Source organism: Rosa rugosa, chromosome 6, assembly GCF_958449725.1.
Source record: "Rosa rugosa chromosome 6, drRosRugo1.1, whole genome shotgun sequence".
NCBI lineage: Eukaryota > Viridiplantae > Streptophyta > Magnoliopsida > Rosales > Rosaceae > Rosa > Rosa rugosa.
Genome location: NC_084825.1, coordinates 14,847,376 through 14,863,740, shown reverse-complemented (window position 1 = coordinate 14,863,740; position 16,365 = coordinate 14,847,376). Strand labels below are relative to the sequence as shown.

The 16,365-nt window shown below is 37.5% G+C and overlaps 2 protein-coding genes across 3 annotated transcripts; both read right to left on the bottom strand.

Annotated features, from left to right (window-relative positions):
- Positions 1-567: 567 nt before the first annotated feature.
- LOC133713480 (MATH domain and coiled-coil domain-containing protein At3g58260-like) lies at positions 568-1,894 on the bottom strand. Of its 2 annotated transcripts, none has more exons than XM_062139519.1 (2): positions 1,779-1,894; positions 568-1,357 (listed from the first exon to the last, which is right to left on the bottom strand). In XM_062139519.1, the coding sequence occupies exons 1-2, from the start codon at positions 1,888-1,890 to the stop codon at positions 696-698; spliced, it is 774 nt and encodes a 257-aa protein (XP_061995503.1). In that variant the 5' UTR covers positions 1,891-1,894; the 3' UTR covers positions 568-695. The 2 variants fall into 2 exon arrangements, with proteins under 2 accessions (XP_061995503.1, XP_061995504.1); XM_062139520.1 differs by having other exon boundaries at positions 568-1,225.
- Positions 1,895-4,979: 3,085 nt separating this feature from the next.
- Positions 4,980-8,148, bottom strand: LOC133717947 (MATH domain and coiled-coil domain-containing protein At3g58250-like). Its single transcript, XM_062144722.1, has 4 exons — positions 7,757-8,148; positions 6,266-6,391; positions 6,024-6,184; positions 4,980-5,795 (listed from the first exon to the last, which is right to left on the bottom strand). The coding sequence occupies exons 2-4, from the start codon at positions 6,385-6,387 to the stop codon at positions 5,134-5,136; spliced, it is 945 nt and encodes a 314-aa protein (XP_062000706.1). The 5' UTR covers positions 6,388-6,391; positions 7,757-8,148; the 3' UTR covers positions 4,980-5,133.
- Positions 8,149-16,365: the final 8,217 nt, after the last annotated feature.

The window sequence follows — 16,365 nt, the reverse complement described above, 5'->3', positions numbered from 1 at the left end:
ACCCTTCCCTCTATTTGCATATCAAAGTGTGAAATCTTAATTCTGTGATTAGTATATATCAATCTAGGAATATGTTTACTCAGAAACTGATGAAACTCACTGCCAAGATATAAACTAACCAGACGCTAGAGTAGTGATGCCATAAGCAACGTCGAAGAGACGACACAGAGAAGAGGAAGTATATCAAAAACCTATCCGTGCCAAAGGGCGCCGACTTGAAATTTTGCCACCTTCCCCTTTTATTAAAACCCGAGCAGAAAGTGAATCCACTAGTCTAGCTAGTTTTGGCAAAAGAAACAAAAGAAGAGGGAGAGGTCTGTCTGGTCTTTTATTTTGGTATGAAAACTCAGTCTACATATTTAAAACTATTTGCCCATCCACTAGGAAACTTTGATGCTCTCTTTACCTGTGTACTTGGACTGTGGCTCTACTCGGAAAAAGACAAATCACCACTTGAATCACAATATTTGGCACAAGTGAATGAATTGTGGAGTAGAAATATGTATAGGGAAATGAAAGCTCAACTAGAAATAATGAGAACTAAAGAATATCACAAACCAAGATTGTTAATTGGGTGCAAACATTTCAGAACTCACTAATCCTGCTGGAAGCAATACAATGCAAACATGGCATATCTGTCTTAAACTCTTAATTGACAAACTACTATGGGAATAGAGAGAATTCGAATTCTACATTTAAGCCAACGGATAGCCTATTACACAATCCACATCACCTATCTTGTTAAACCGTCGGTCTGCCTTTACCAAATCTTCTTTTGCTCTCTCAAGGTCGACCTCCGCAGCTGCTAGCATAGCCCTCCGCTTCTTGACTTCATTGTCCAAAATATTGACATCTTCTCTCATTCTAGCCACTCTTCCTGCCATGTTCTTCATACCAAAAACAGATTGAACATGAGGCTGCAGCCAAGTCAAGTCAAACTTGAAGCACTCGAGCTCCTCCCATAAAAGTTGAAGCCTGTCATAGCCATCTTGGTTCAAATCCTTCACCTTTGTAGTCTTCAAGAAATGTAAGAGTCGGCCCAATGTTGTGAATGCACATTCGAAAAATGTACGGCTTCTCCTCTGTTGGCACTCAATCAACGAAGGCTGTGACAAACAAACTTCCTCTAGCAGTGGATGAAAAGCCAACTCTATTCGTACTAAATCCTTAAAATCCATAAGCTCGCCAGTTTCGTTGTCTAAGATTTTAATATCACCCTTACGAACTGAAACATTGGTTTCAACAATATAAATATCATTCATAAGATAGCCTTTAGAAAGGTCATGGATCTCACTTAAATTCATGAATTCTCCGAGTCCCCACTCACTCTCATTCGCATTGAACTCATGCTCAAGGTCTATCAAAACGAAAAGATCAAATATCATAAACTAATATAATATATGAAGGATGAAACCGCATCATTCTACAGGAATAACAAATGAACACATATATGTAGCCAAAAAGTATATTATATGCTTCTAATTAAGTTATCATTAATGATCAAAACCAATTAAGTAAATAAAAAATGAAAGAAACTTATCTAAGAAACTGTCCTTGAATGAATTTATGGGAAGTAAACAACATGAACAGTAACAGAAATATACACTTCGTGATCTACATGCTGCTGTCAAGATGATTAACATACAGAGAGCAGTTAAAAAAAAATATTAAGAAACTAAAAAAGATTTTTAAAAAAAAAATGCATTCATCAAGATGACAAAGCAACAAATATATAGACAAAATGGGACATAGAACATGAACCAGAAAAGTATGTGTACCTTCGGTTTTTGACAGGATTCTATCAAGTTGATTAACCAAGGTGAAACTGAATTTGGCATATCTAGTCCACCCAGACGGCAATTTTGAGGAATCTGCAACCTCCAAATACATGGATATGAAGGTTTTTCCTTTGTTCCCTTTTGGATATAGAAGAACCCGCCTGACCATGCATGTAGAGTCAAAAATAAGTACGCATATCTCAGTTGCATATACTGGAGAAAACTAAAAAATATATACATACACACACACGTACCATTTAAAGCCACCGACGACAAAAATATCAGAATAAAACTCGTCGCCATTCAAGTTAAAGAATTTTTTGATTTTCCACGTGAATGTTCCAGATATAAGATCATCTTCTTCCTTCTTTTCCATTCTGCTAATTAACTGAACATTTAAAACCCTTTATAAACAGCAAAGATGATCAACCATAACAAGAACTTTCACAGAACAGAAATTAGTTTGCAAGATACCACATGCAAGAGGAGAATACAAACGTACAACAAATATATAGTTGAGAAATGAATGTACCTTCCTGTCAATCAACAGAGGGAGAGAGACTACTTGGATAAGAACATAGGAGATTAGAATTTTGACATATATAGTATATTGAAGATCCCAGCCGTTAATTGGCTTAATTCAAATGTTGGCAAGGGAAGAGAGACAGTCAATATATTAAATATAGAAAATTAAATAACTCTCTGATAAAGAGAGTGATTACTTGAGAAGGCGTGGGGTTGTGTTTAAGAAACAAAGCATTTAATTAATATTGGATGTCAGTTGAAATAGAAAAGGGTTGTGGAGAAGTGTGACTACTTATCTATTAGTTGTATGATATATTGAGGTCTTGGGTTGGAATTCACACTCCCAAAAATTCAAATATTTGCCTAAAGTTTGGACTTTGGAGTGCCAAAGTTGCTCCCGTACTCTTAAATGAAAACCCTTGCAGGCTTGCACCCTAGAAAATTGGCTTATCCATCGTTACACCATGCCATTTGCAATGTAATCATTTAATTTTGTTTTTTTGAAAGGAGTAGATGTCAATTCATTAAAGATGGTTCTATTGGAATCACCACATTTGCTCAATCGACTTCCCAATAAATTTAAATTTTTAAATATCCAATTTTATCCTTGTGGAGGAAAAAAATAAAGAAAAAGAATTGAGATGAATTTCGACTCTCTCTTTGATGTGCCCACAACAAATTCAAATATGATTATGGTTGTAAATCTAACTCCACCAGGGCATCGACCTCCTTGCAGGAGGACGGACTTCACACCTCCTCAGCTCCTCTTGCGTGTTTTTCCTTTTTCAATTTGCAGTTTTTCTTTCTAATTTATTCAATATGAGGGCAACAGCCAACATGGTTAGTAAATTAGGGAATATGTATAGTACGGAAAAAAACATATACATGTATTAATTTATTCAAACAATTTCATCTAATATATAGATCCGTCCTTCATTTGTTACTACTGACGAGGGTAGCTCTGGCATGGGCACCGATCAGTTTTGGAGGGTACTGAGAGGAGGAGGAGGGGGGGGGGGGGGCGGGCGTGGGCGGCAGCGAGCCAAGATCCAATCAGTTGGATAGTGGGGTTGATAGTTCGGCAGAACAGGTTCAGAACACTGCCATTGTTCCTTCTAGTTGTGGAGTGCGTCGCAAGCGTGGGAAGATTGATGGAGTCTCTCCTAAAAAAAAGGTCAGGCTGAGTTTGGCTATGGGACGAACCAATCTGGATGCAGCGTCTATGGGCCTGTGTGCTGTACAACCAGTTCAAGCTGTTTACAAGAAGAGAGGAAGGCCGAGAGGAGCCAAAAATAAAACAAAGGAGCTCAAAGTTATCTACCCTCCAGCTATGAAGAAGTCACCTTCAAAGCGACCTAAAGTTTCAAGGCAAGAAAACCTAGTGAATGGCCTGCCGGAATTTACCATTATTGATGCTGTAGTTGGCTCAAACCCCTCTAAGGGTAAGGCACCTATAGTTGCTTAGTAGTATTATTGTGTCTAGAATAAATGTCTATTCTAGGTAAGGTTATCTCTATGAATCTTGTGGAAGTACTTAGCTTTAACGTACCACAATTGTGTGCTCGGCTTGTGAAGTTAAGTAATTTAGATTGCCTGCAAGGCGAGGTATTTTGTTTGGCATAGGCTGCTCTGAGCTATGATTGTTGAAACAAAATGGTATTCTGTACTCTGTTTTATCTATGAAACAGGGGCATACTTTTTGTATGATCTCCTTTTATAAAAAAATAAAAAATAAAAACTCATCTAATATATAACTCGTTAAAAAGTTTGGCGTAGCATTTTAATTAATTAATTACTTAATTTTTAAATATGGAATACGGAAGTATTTTTTTAAAACACATCAATAAGTATAATTATCGTAGTAAAAGCAAAATTACTAATTTTGGTGGACACGTGCCTAGCGAGTCATTATCCAACGTAAGATCGCCTTGGATAGCACTAAAGCCCCAAGTAACTAACGTAACATAACACTACAAAGTCTCAGAAAAAACAAGTCAAGATTGAGACCTAATTTATGTAGAGGGGGTATCCCGGGGTTAGAACTTAAGGGGGTATCCATCGACTATTCAAATGGCTTCAGTAAGTACCCTTAACCCTATCCTCTATTTGCATATCAGAGTGTGAAATCGTAATGCTGTGATTAGTATATATCAATCTAGGAATGTAGTTTTACACAGAAACTCATGAAACTCACTGCGAAGAATCCAAGATACATAATTAAACTAACCAAACGCTAGAGTAGTGATGCCATAAGCAGCGCCGAAGAGACGACACAGAGGAGGAAGTATCTGAAAAACGGAAAAACCTACCCGTGCCGAAGGGCCCGACTTGAAATTTTGCCCTTTATTAAAACCCGAGCAGAAAGTGAATCCACTAGTGACCTGGTCTAGCTAGTTTTGGCAAAAAAGAAACGAAAGAAGAGGGAGAGGTCTGCCTAGTCTTTTATTTTGGTATGAAAACTCAGTCTACATATTTAAAACATGTAGTATTTGCCATCCACTAGGAAGCTTCGATAATCTCTTTACCTGTGCCCTTGGACTGTGGCTCTACTCAGAAAAAGACAAGGACAAATAATTACTTAGCACTGTTAGAAAGCAAGAAATTCAGACTCCTTCAATCACAATATTTGGCACAAGTGAATGAATCCTGGAGTAGAAATCTGTATATGGAAATGAAAGCTCAACTAGAAATAATGTGAAGCAAAGAAAAACACAAAGCAAGATTTTTGGATGCAAACATTTTATGACTCACGAGTCCTGCTGGAAGCAGTACAATGCAAACATAGCATTAACAAACTAGTATCAGAATAGAGAGAATTTGAACTCTACATTTAAGCCAACGGATAGCCTATTACACAATCCACATCACCTATCTTTTTAAACCCTTGTTCTGCCTTTACCAAATCTTCTTTCGCTCTCTCAAGGTCGACCTCTGCAGCTGCTAGCATAAGCCTCCGCCTCTTGATTTCATTCTCCAAAATTTTGACATCTTCTCTCAATCTATCTACTCTTCCGGTCATGTTCTTCATACCAAAAACAGATTGAACATGAGGCTGCAGCCAAGTCAAGTCAAACTTGAAGCACTCGAGCTCATCCCATAAAATTTGAAGCCTCTCATAGCCATCTTGGTTCAAATTCTTCACCTTTGTAGTCTTCAGGAAATGTAAGAGTCGGCCCAATGTTGTGAATGCACATTCGAAAAATGTACGGCTTCTCCTCTGTTGGCACTCAATTAACGAAGGATGCAACAAACAGACTTCTTCCAGCAGTGGAAGAAAAGCTAACTCTATTCGTCCTAAACCCTTAAAATCCATAAGCTCGCCAGTTTCATTGTCTAAGATTTTAATATCACCCTTACGAACTGAAACATTGGTTTCAACAATACAAATATCATTCACAAGATAGCCTTTAGAAAGGTCATGGATCTCACTTAAATTCATGAATTCTTTGAGTCCCCAGTCACTCTCATTCGCATTGAACTCATGCTCATGGTCTATCAAAACAAAAAGTTCAAATATCACAAACTAATATAATATATGAAGGATGAAACCGCATCATTCTACAGGAATAACAAAATGAACACATATATGTAGCCAAAAAGTATATTATATGCTTCTAATTAAGTTATAATTAAGTATATTATATGCATTCATCAAGATGACAAGGCAACAGATATATAGACAAAATGGGACATAGAACGTGAACCAGAAAGTATGTATACCTGTGGTTTTTGACAGGATTCTATCAAGTTGATTAACCAAGGTGAAACTGAATTTGGCATATCTAGTCCACCCAGACGGCAATTTTGAGGAATCTGCAACCTCCAAATACATGGATATGGAGTGCCCTACTTTGTTCCCCTTTGGATATAGAATAACCCGCCTGGCCATGTAAAGTGACCAGAACTAAGAACACAATTATAATCACCCCCAATATTTAAGATTGTAACCAAGATAAATATACCATTTGAAACTGCGAATAACAAAAACTTCAGAATAACACTTGTCGGCATTCAACTTGGAGAATTTGTCGATTTTCCATGTGAAAGTTCCTGATGCAAGATCATTTTCTTCATTCTTCATCATTCCACTAATTCATTAAAAGAAAAGCCATCAATATCACACCACAAATACATACCCGTCATGCAACAGAAGTAAATTATATGTCAATATCATTCCAAATGAATAAAATGATAGGGCTCTTAGGGCAAAAAAAGAGATAATGCGGGAAAAGAAACCACAAAATAAGCTAAAAGTTTCATAACCCTTTTACCGTTTGCGATCACTGGTTGCAAATAGACAAAGAACTCAAAAGCAGGATATCCTAATAACATTAGCATGAGATAATATTCTGGTCTAAACTATTGTAATTCGTAACCTACGATGATATCAAGTCCATGTAAACTGGGTAAGTCAACATAAAAGGACAATTGGTCGAGGAAAGTACCTTAACTACAGAGAGAGAGAGAGAGAGAGAGAGAGAGAGGGTTATGCCCTAGAGTGGGCCTTCTGCAATCTTCAAATCCCGGCTCCTTATAGTCAAATGAATGATTATGTTTCTACATTACTAGTTGCTATATCTGAAGTTTCTATAATTCATGTTACATTTCAACCAACGACTTTTAGCAGGTTCTTTTTTTTTTTCCTTGGCAAATTCAATTGTTTCATTTAGAAGGAAAAAAAAACAACAAAGGCTGGAACCCAAAAAATGGATCAACAGCAAGCTCACAAAGAGCAAGAACCCAACAACCTATTACAAGAAGGGAGGTAACAACACAGCCCTTCAAAGAAGAAACAAAGCCTCAACAAAGACCAAGAAACAAGACCAAACTAACAGGTTAATTTGGTTTTAATCCTTTCATTGCTGTGACTATTCAATATGATGCATGCCCATGAGATTTAAGCAAACAAATATTAAACGAGCAATCATAAACGATTAAAAAAATTCCCCAAATGCAATTGATTTAATCTACTCAACACTCAGATACCATCAACCAACATATTCACGAACATAGTTCACTTTCAGTTTTGGGTCCCAAAGAAAAAAGAAAAAAGAAATTGATCCAACAAGACTCTGAAGGGAGCTCAAACTAGAAACAATCAGCCTTGACATCATAAAGACTAAAAATCAACATCATTCTCATTCACACCAAACCCTTTTGAGGGATCAGTTAGACAAGGTACCAGACAAAGAACAAAATTAACCTTCCCTCGTAAGAACCATTTGTGCAGGATAAGAGTGATTGTCACGAATCCCAAAGAAATTAAGCTAGTGAGTAAGCACAAGGCCCTATTTTTAAACAATCAGAAACTAAAGCAAAAACGGAAACAAACAAATCCCAGATTCATAATCACCAAAAACGAGCAAAACCCAGATGGTAACTAAACACCTAGAAGATAAGATAATCCAAAAAAAAAAAAAACAGAGAGAGAAATTCAAGATGAGAAAACTCACAGGTTGAGAAGTCAATATTAAAGCAGCAGGAGAGACCGATTCCAGAGGGAGATTTCCGTCAAAACTGTTGGACTAAAAGAGTGTTCCGGTTATGATTAGCCGCAGCCGTCAACTGTGGCAGGTGGAGGACTCCAATGCGGGCCTAGACGCCGAGAGCACGACAACCTTCGAATCCGATCCCTCGTATGACACTTGTCGTACATCTTACTGATTCTTTCTCTTCTAAGCGCACAATTCAGGTCTCTAGTCAGTCATATGAGATTCTTTTCTTTTCTTCTTCTTCTTCTTCTTTTTTTTTTTAGATGAAGCCCGTTGAACCGTTTGAACTGATGAACAAAATATCCGGCATCAAGGAGATATCAATAGTCTGGAAAATGAAAATTTCGATATTGATCAATTTTTTAAAGAGATTATGGAAATCGAGAGAAAATTATTCAAATTTTATATGAAACTTTATCAATTGCTTTTTTTTTTTTTTTTTAAGAAAATATAATAGTTTCATTCATAGTAATGCTAGTGAGGTTATGTGTCATTACACTTAAAACAATTCCGCTCCTTTATTCAGAAGCCTAGCGGAATGACTGAATTCTAAAACAGAAGAAATAGCAGACAACATTCCCAGTGCCAATGCGCTCAATTGCGGTACACCAAAGAACATTGCAAATGGATGTGAAGAATCAAATTCAAACTGTAGGCAAAGAAACACGTCTTAAATTTTCTCCTTGCCCTTTGGGTTAGGGCTAGGAGGATTACCCGAATAGAAGACCTTCATCACATCATCAGCAGGGATCTTTGAAGTCTTTGGTGGGTTCTTATTACGCGCACCCAATGGCCATCCTCTTTTCTTCTTTGACTCTTTGACACCTGACAGTACAGATGCATGCTTTGAGACAAGGATTCCATCTTGGGCTTCCCGTACCTTAGAGCCTTAGCAGTAAACCTGACTGGCATTTTCAGCTTCTTAATGGGAAGGTCATCATCTAGTGGGTTCATGCTCAGTTCAAAAACATCTGGTTTCAGTTTTTTTTTGAGACGCACGAGGGGATGTAGGTTTTTCCCGTTTGTCTACCCTAGTGACCTCCTTTGTAGGTTCCACATCCTGTTTCTCCAAAGCCACAACCACATCCTGCATACATTTTCACTTTCAACAAAAGGGGGTAGTAGTGTTCACCTCCCTCTTCTGTTTTGATTCAGGCACAATCACTACATCACCAACCTGCTTTTCCACGTCCAGAGTCTCGCTTCCTGCAGGAGGAATACCAGTAAGTACTGTTCTCACCGGCGCCGATTCTACACTTGCTGCAACAAATGGTTGACTGATGTCATTCTTCTCAGGTAGGGTGGGAGTGGTGTCTTTGCTTACCAAGTTTGCTTCCTTCCCATCAGCCGCAGGTTCAATATTAATATCAATGATCGCCAGAGCTCTCGAAGTACTTCCACTCTCTTAGGCTTTCAGGTCAACCTTCTTTATAACCACCATTTTTCAATCACACAACGGAAATCTCAAGCATCGTTGTACCTAGTAGCCCAAATTTCAGATTTCAAGATGCAACCAAGACTCTAGAGTGGAGGGAAATCTGCCGCTAAATTTTTTAGTACTCAGACAACGGACAATACTTAATTGTGTTGTGCAATGTAGTTATGAGAAAAAAGTTATCACTTTGTTGACATTCTCACAACAGAACATCACTAATACCGTTGCACAATAGAATTCACTTAAACACACAACAGACAATTTCTGTTCCGTCGTGTGATTAACTTTTTGTAGTAGTGATTACATTACAGAGAGTTTACAAATTAAACTGAATAACAATTTAATAAGTAAACACACCCACCACAAAACACCTTTCCGACACAAGGACAACAAATCAACACAATGATTAATTCCAACATCAAAATCCTTTTCTTTTTAAGGAAAACACAAGTCACCACCGTGACAAATCAAATCATTTGTGATCTCAACAACAAACCAAGAAATCACTTTTCTATCCTCTCAATAGGAAGGATTTATCACCACAATGACATGATAAAACATTTCTCAACTCACTACGAGTCTCAACTACAACTGCACTCATAAATTGAACTAAATAAAAATCAGTAATCCAAAAGCACACAATCCAAAATCATAGTAATCTCTGCATGCAGTTTAGTTCGGGAAATTACATTAAAATCAATAAATAGAAATCATAGTAATCCCTGCATATAGTTTAGTTCAGGATATTACATTAAAACCAAACAATTCAAATAAAACAAGAAATCAATAAGAAAATCAAACAACTCACACTAAAGCCAGGAAATCACCATTTCACTTAAGGAAAACAACTCACACCTTGATTTCTTTCAAAACTCAACATCCTTTTCTCACAAGGACAAATCACGTCACCACAATGACAAAATCATACTATTTGTTCACTCAACAAAATAAATATGAAACCATGTCCCTCCTTGGACTATTAAAAGAAAGAATACACTTGAAACTCTCTTTTAAAAACATGTACTCATAAGTGCAATAACACAAAGTTATCCCCCAAGCAGTATATTGCAGATAGACTAGAGCTCTAGCTGAATCGTAACCAATCACCTGGCTACAGGCTTGGTATCACGATATTCCTGCACTGAAGTTATCATTGAAACCTCTGGACCTCAGGTCTTTCGACCCTTAGAACAAAACATTTAAAAAGGTCCCACTCGACCCAAAAATGTTAAACCAATCTCTATAAAGGATTCTCTCGGTATGAAGACCAAAATATTCAAAGAGGTCCCACTTGACCCAAAATGTTACACCACAACTCCAAGTACCTTTCAAAACAATATAAATCAACATTCTCAAAGTATATTGTTTTCCCTCGAAAATCAGGTCACAAAATCATCAATGGACGCCATAACGAAATTGTACTATTTACAATAATCGGATTTTACAATTAAAACCAAGTCAAAATAATAATATTGACTGCCACAAAATATTGTTTTCATAACTCAAATCAAATCTCAAAAACAATATAGAAATCAATTTCATAATATTATTTTCACACCTTAATAGTCAGCACAAATTGACACATATAACTCTCATATATGACAAGTCAATCAAATGATTATTTCCTTCACAACTCATTTATTTCCTCAGAAAATCAAATCACAAACCATAGCATGATTATAACCACAAAACATACTATTTCTACCTCACTACACAATCGCATCAAGATATATATCTCATGTATATATATATATATATATATATATATATATATATATATATATATACGTAGTCATCCACTCAGGAATGCTACTAATACCAACTATAGTTCACAATTCGCAAAACCCGTGAAAAATCATTTTTGTAATAAAACTTCATTTTTAACTTACCCATGAACCGTAGATGATCAAGTTCATATTATTTAAAACAAATATTTATTTCTGAAAATGGTTTCACAAATTATCAAACAATTCCGAATAATAAAGTAACTTCGTTCATAAATGAACCACGTTAGATTTACTCACCTCTGAATCCCGCTGCGTCTTCTTACAGAACCGAGATAACACAATCACAAAATATACGTCCAAGATAACTTCGTCAAGTACCTAATCACAAACGGTCTCATCTCAATACACAAATCACAAAGCAATTAAAGTTTTAAACCCCCGTTTGAACTAAAACCCGAAAGTAATGCCAATCGAGGCGGAACTTCATCCGAGACCACCCAAAGTCTCCCGAACAGTCCTACGGTCAATATGTCAAAACGACAAGTCGATCCAACGTTTGGATCCTCACAGATCGAAAACCGAGATAATCGAAATTACTGAAAAAACCTAATATTTCAAACTTTCTCCAATTGTTACAAATCATATATTAAAACGCTCGTATCGACTAGTAGATGATAACATGACAAAACAACTACCCCGAAAAGTAGATGATAACATGACAAAACAACTGCCCCGAAAAGAGGTCGGACGCACTGCCACTAGTGGCCGCATGTGGGCTCCACGCGCCGCCGGATCAACCTCCAAACCAGTTTGATCCAACCGGTCAAAATGAAGAGCGTGATGAGAGGAACAACTTTCATACCTAGAGCTAAGACTGAATTGGCCTAGATCAACCTAGAACAAGCTCGAAAATTCTCAGTGTTGAACTTCAACTCATGATTTCGGCCACCACACTTCGAATTTGGCTTCAAGGCTGATATGGCTATGATTAGAAAGAGGAAAGCATCAAAACTTGACCGGTTTCGACTGCCGCCGTGCCCAGAAGAGGAAGATGAGTTCGGGTCAGCGCCGCCTTAATTTTCGCCCTCCGATCCGTTGCATAAGGTGCAAATTGGTAAAAGAGAGTGGCTAGGGTCCAAAGAGGAGACCGAGGCCCGTCGGTCTGGGCCTGGTGGTCATAGGTCACCGAAAAAGTGAAATGGATCGGGGTCAGGTCAGAGTCTTCGGGCGAGGGTCGGGGTTGGTTGAGAGAGAGCGAGAGAGAGATAGAGAAACTTCCGAAAAAAATCCAAAAAGTTTCCAAAATGGGAAATTGAATTTATTTTCTGATTTTTTTTTCTATTTATACCAAAATTTTTAAAAATGAAAATAACTTCCGCTCACCATAACTTCTTCATTCAAACTCCGACTTAAGCGTGCTGCATGTCTACAAACTCGTATCGACGCGCTCTACGACTTTCATGAAGAAAGTTTTGGAAAAACCCAACGAATAAATAGTCAACTCCTTGGCCCCTCGAATAAAACTTTTTCGAGCAATTATTCGTCCGAAATACTTTCGCTCTACCCTCGGCCCACGAAATCATACTAACGAAAACTTTATTAACTACAGGAAATTCCAAGAAATTAATAACAATTTTTCGGGGTATCACAGAGGCAGTTTGGTTACCAAACTATCCACCATGGTGAAAAGAATGTCGATGCCTTTTATAAAAATGGAGTCAAGGTAATCCTAGCTCTAATGAGAGATGAACACTTTGCCGAGTCCACCGTGAAGGAGATAAATGCATGCTTGACAACTCAGCAGTTTATAAAAGAATTTGAAGAGAATGGTGTTGCCTATGCGTTGTTGATTAATGAATGAAAAGAGAAGCTACAAGCTGTACCTGTGGAAATGAATGATTTGATGAACGAATTTCAAGAAATTTTCCCGAGTGACATGCCTGCAGGACTGCCACCACAAAGGGATATTCAGCATCATATTGACCTTGAACCCGGCTAGCCTTCCAAACTTGCCTCACCACCGAATGAGTCCAAAAGAACATGAAAAGGTTCAAAGACAGGTAGAAGAGTAATTGCAGAAAAAGTTTATTCGAGAATCCATAAGCCCATGTGTTGTTCCTGCACTTTTGACTCTGAAGACAGATGGAACGTGGAAAATGTGCATTGATAGTAGAGCCATCAGATCACAATCAAGTATTGTTTTCCATCCCAAGATTGGATGACATGCTGGACATGTTACATGGTGCCAAGCTGTTCAACAAAATTGACCTGAAGAGTGGTTATCACCATATCAGAATTAGTGATAGGGACGAATGGAAGACAGCATTTAAGACAAAGGAAGGTCTTTATGAAAGAATGGTAATGCCTTTCAGCTTATCAAACACACCAATCACCTTTATGCGTTTGATGAATCAGGTATTGAAACCATTTGTTGGTAAGTTTGTTGTACATATTTTGATGGTATACTGATATATAGTGCATCCAAAGATTGCTACTTACAACACCTAAAGGAAGTGTTTAAGGTTCTACAGCGGGAGAAGTTGTATGTTAACATGAAGAAGTGCCACTTTATCACTGATTCCCTATTGTTCCTGGAGTATGTAATCAGTGCAGCAGGCATAAGGGTGGATGAAAGCAAAGTGAACGTGATTATGAGCTAGCCAACACCCACAATAATTGCTAAAGTACGAAGTTTCCATGGCCTAGCTACATTTTATAGGCACTTCATCAACAATTTCAGTAGTAGAGAGGCAGATTTGAGTGGTCAGAAAAGGCTAAAAAGAGCTTTCGAGAAATTAAAGACAAGTTATGCTCAGCTCCTGTCCTTGCATTACCAGACTTTTAGAAAATTTTTGAAGTAGAGTGTGATGCCTCTGGAATTGGAATTGGTGCTGTGCTAAGTCAAGAGGGAAGGCCAATGCATTATATAGTGAGAAACTGAACGAAACAAGACGACATTACAACACTCATGAGTAATTAGCTTGGCCAACAAGGGGCATTTGTGGTGCATAGCGGATTTCTGTTCAAGAGTAATCAACTTTATATTGTAGATTCTTCCCTACAAGAACTGATCATTGGAGATATGCATAGTGGCGGTTTGGGTGGTCATTTTGGAAGAGACAAAACATATGCCATTATTGAGTAGAAGTACTTTTGGTCCAAAACGCGACGTGATGTTTATAGACCATTACATGTTCCATCAGCACCTTGGGAGGATGTAAGCATGGATTTCGTGGTGGGGCTGATAGGAACATAAAATGCGACGTTTATAATGTATAAAACCCTATATTTTGCTAAGTTATTTCCTTTAACTTGTTCAATTTTCGTGGTGGATCTGCACAAATGAGTCGAAATGTGTAGGGAGTTTTGAATTGGGAATCAACAAAATTAAATGCAACCCAAAAGTAAACTAAACAACTAATTAACGAACTAGAAAATTAAATTCGGATTTCAAATTAATGGGAACATGGGAGTGTTGGGTGATTCACACTAACTATCTTGCAAACATCGATGTCAACTTCACAAATGCATGCATTTCCTATATGTCTTAAGTCCCGTATCTAGTACCAGTCAATGCTACTAAACCAATTATCCTTTCGGTGTATTGATTATGCTGGTTAGGGCCACAAATCAACTCTCTAAATTAGGCATTACGCCGGTCAATGCCGCAATATCTAAAATTAGAGGCCTAGAGAGCAAGATAATAGAGACCCAAGTAAGCTTAGCTACAATTAAGCTAGCTAATAGTCACCACACTTAAATCCTAGATGCAACAAAACTAATAAGTTGTCAATTTATCAATCTATTCATCACAATTTCTCACGACATAATTTCAAAGGTTGACAAAGCCTAGAAACATGCTTCTAAGGACCAATAAATTCGGATTTAAAGCATACACAATAGAGATTGCATTTATTAAAAGTAAAGCATTAATATTTATACAAGATGAGTTAGAGCTTTACAACCCTAACTCCCAATTTGAACTACTCACTACCCATACAAGAATTCATCAACAAAAGTATACAAAAATTATGAACTAGATAATAAGGAAGAGAAGGGAGAGTTAGCTTGGTCACTCCTAGCTATGAACTAGTATGAACCAAGCAATTTCTTCACCTAACTACCCAAAATGGTGACGCTCTTGGTAATGATTCCCTTGAAGTCCTAGTGAGTTCTTCTAAATTCACCAAAAGATTACTAAGAAAATAATAAAGAAGATATGATGGTAAGGTGATTGATGGGAGAGGGCAGCAGCCCTCCCCTTATTGCGGCACTGTGGCTAGGAGAGAATCGTCTCTTCAATGAAAGAGAGAGAGAGGTATATAAATCAAGAGGGTAGGGTGACTATTCGGTGGTCAACAAAAGGGTTAGGACTGCCATGTGGCATCATCTAATTTGCTGAAACAATTAAGCTTAATTGCTGCACACGCGTGAAAATGAAAGGAAAGAGAAATGGGCTTGGGTTGTCCACGAGAAATTTTTCTGTCCTCTAGTAGAACCATGTCAGCCTGACACATGGTCTACCAACCCAATAGAATAACGCCATGTGAATTTATTTAACACCTCATATCATAGCAAATTACCCTACATCCTACTGCAGTAAAACCAACGTGAAACAAAAAAAAACAAGAATCTTAAACGGGACGTTAACTATTGCCGTTAACTGATGCAAACACTATCAAAACACAAAAAACTGAGAGTATATTCATCCTCTGCTGTCATAGTTCTAAACTCGAATTTGGGTGATTTGCTAACCCTGCGATTTTCCCCTTCAGTTTTATCAATTCTCTTTTGGGTAGATTATGTGCTTAGATGGGTGATTTTTCTTGAGCGTTAGTTTTACATCCATACTTCCAACCCCGATCCTTATAAACACAGAGAGAATGGGAGAACCAAATTCACAGAAATAGAAAGAGAAACTAAATTCGCAGGAATCGAGCAATCGAGCCGACCATGACAAAGGTGAGTATCATTTGATTGAACGATTTCGATTAGTTCCGTAATAGAATCTGAGACTGATTGAACTTGTGTAGATCTCCCTTCTTGAGTATTTCATTTCTGGGATTTGATTTTGACACCCAAGTGTTGGGTATGCTATAAAGTAGTAGTCAAACGGAAGCACACCAATAGCAACACCGTACCCAATTGCCTCAGCCCTCATGTACCATGTTCTCTTTAGCAAATGCGATTTTTAGCTTTTCATATAAATCTGTGATTTGATTTTTCAATTCATGAAATTGAAATTAATAGTAAATTGCATCTCATTTCGGTTTGGGTATTGAAATTTGTTGTTTGTTCATGCTCTGGATTTATAGGAAGTAAGTGAAAAGATAGATTAAACAACTAAAGCTTAGTTATATATGGAAGGGTGAGATAGGTACTAAGATTACTCAAAAGTCTTCAGCAAT

What these genes read in the sequence shown, in the direction of transcription:
- LOC133713480 (XM_062139519.1), bottom strand. Translation starts at nt 1,890, where the DNA reads ATGTATTTGGAGGTTGCAGATTCCTCAAAATTGCCGTCTGGGTGGACT. An exon ending in AATCCTGTCAAAAACCGAAG is followed by an intron (nt 1,358 to 1,778) that starts GTACACATACTT and finishes TCGTTTTGATAG; the next exon opens with ACCTTGAGCATGAGTTCAAT.
- LOC133717947 (XM_062144722.1), bottom strand. Translation starts at nt 6,387, where the DNA reads ATGATGAAGAATGAAGAAAATGATCTTGCATCAGGAACTTTCACATGG. An exon ending in GTTATTCGCAGTTTCAAATG is followed by an intron (nt 6,185 to 6,265) that starts GTATATTTATCT and finishes TTACATGGCCAG; the next exon opens with GCGGGTTATTCTATATCCAA. An exon ending in AATCCTGTCAAAAACCACAG is followed by an intron (nt 5,796 to 6,023) that starts GTATACATACTT and finishes TTGTTTTGATAG; the next exon opens with ACCATGAGCATGAGTTCAAT.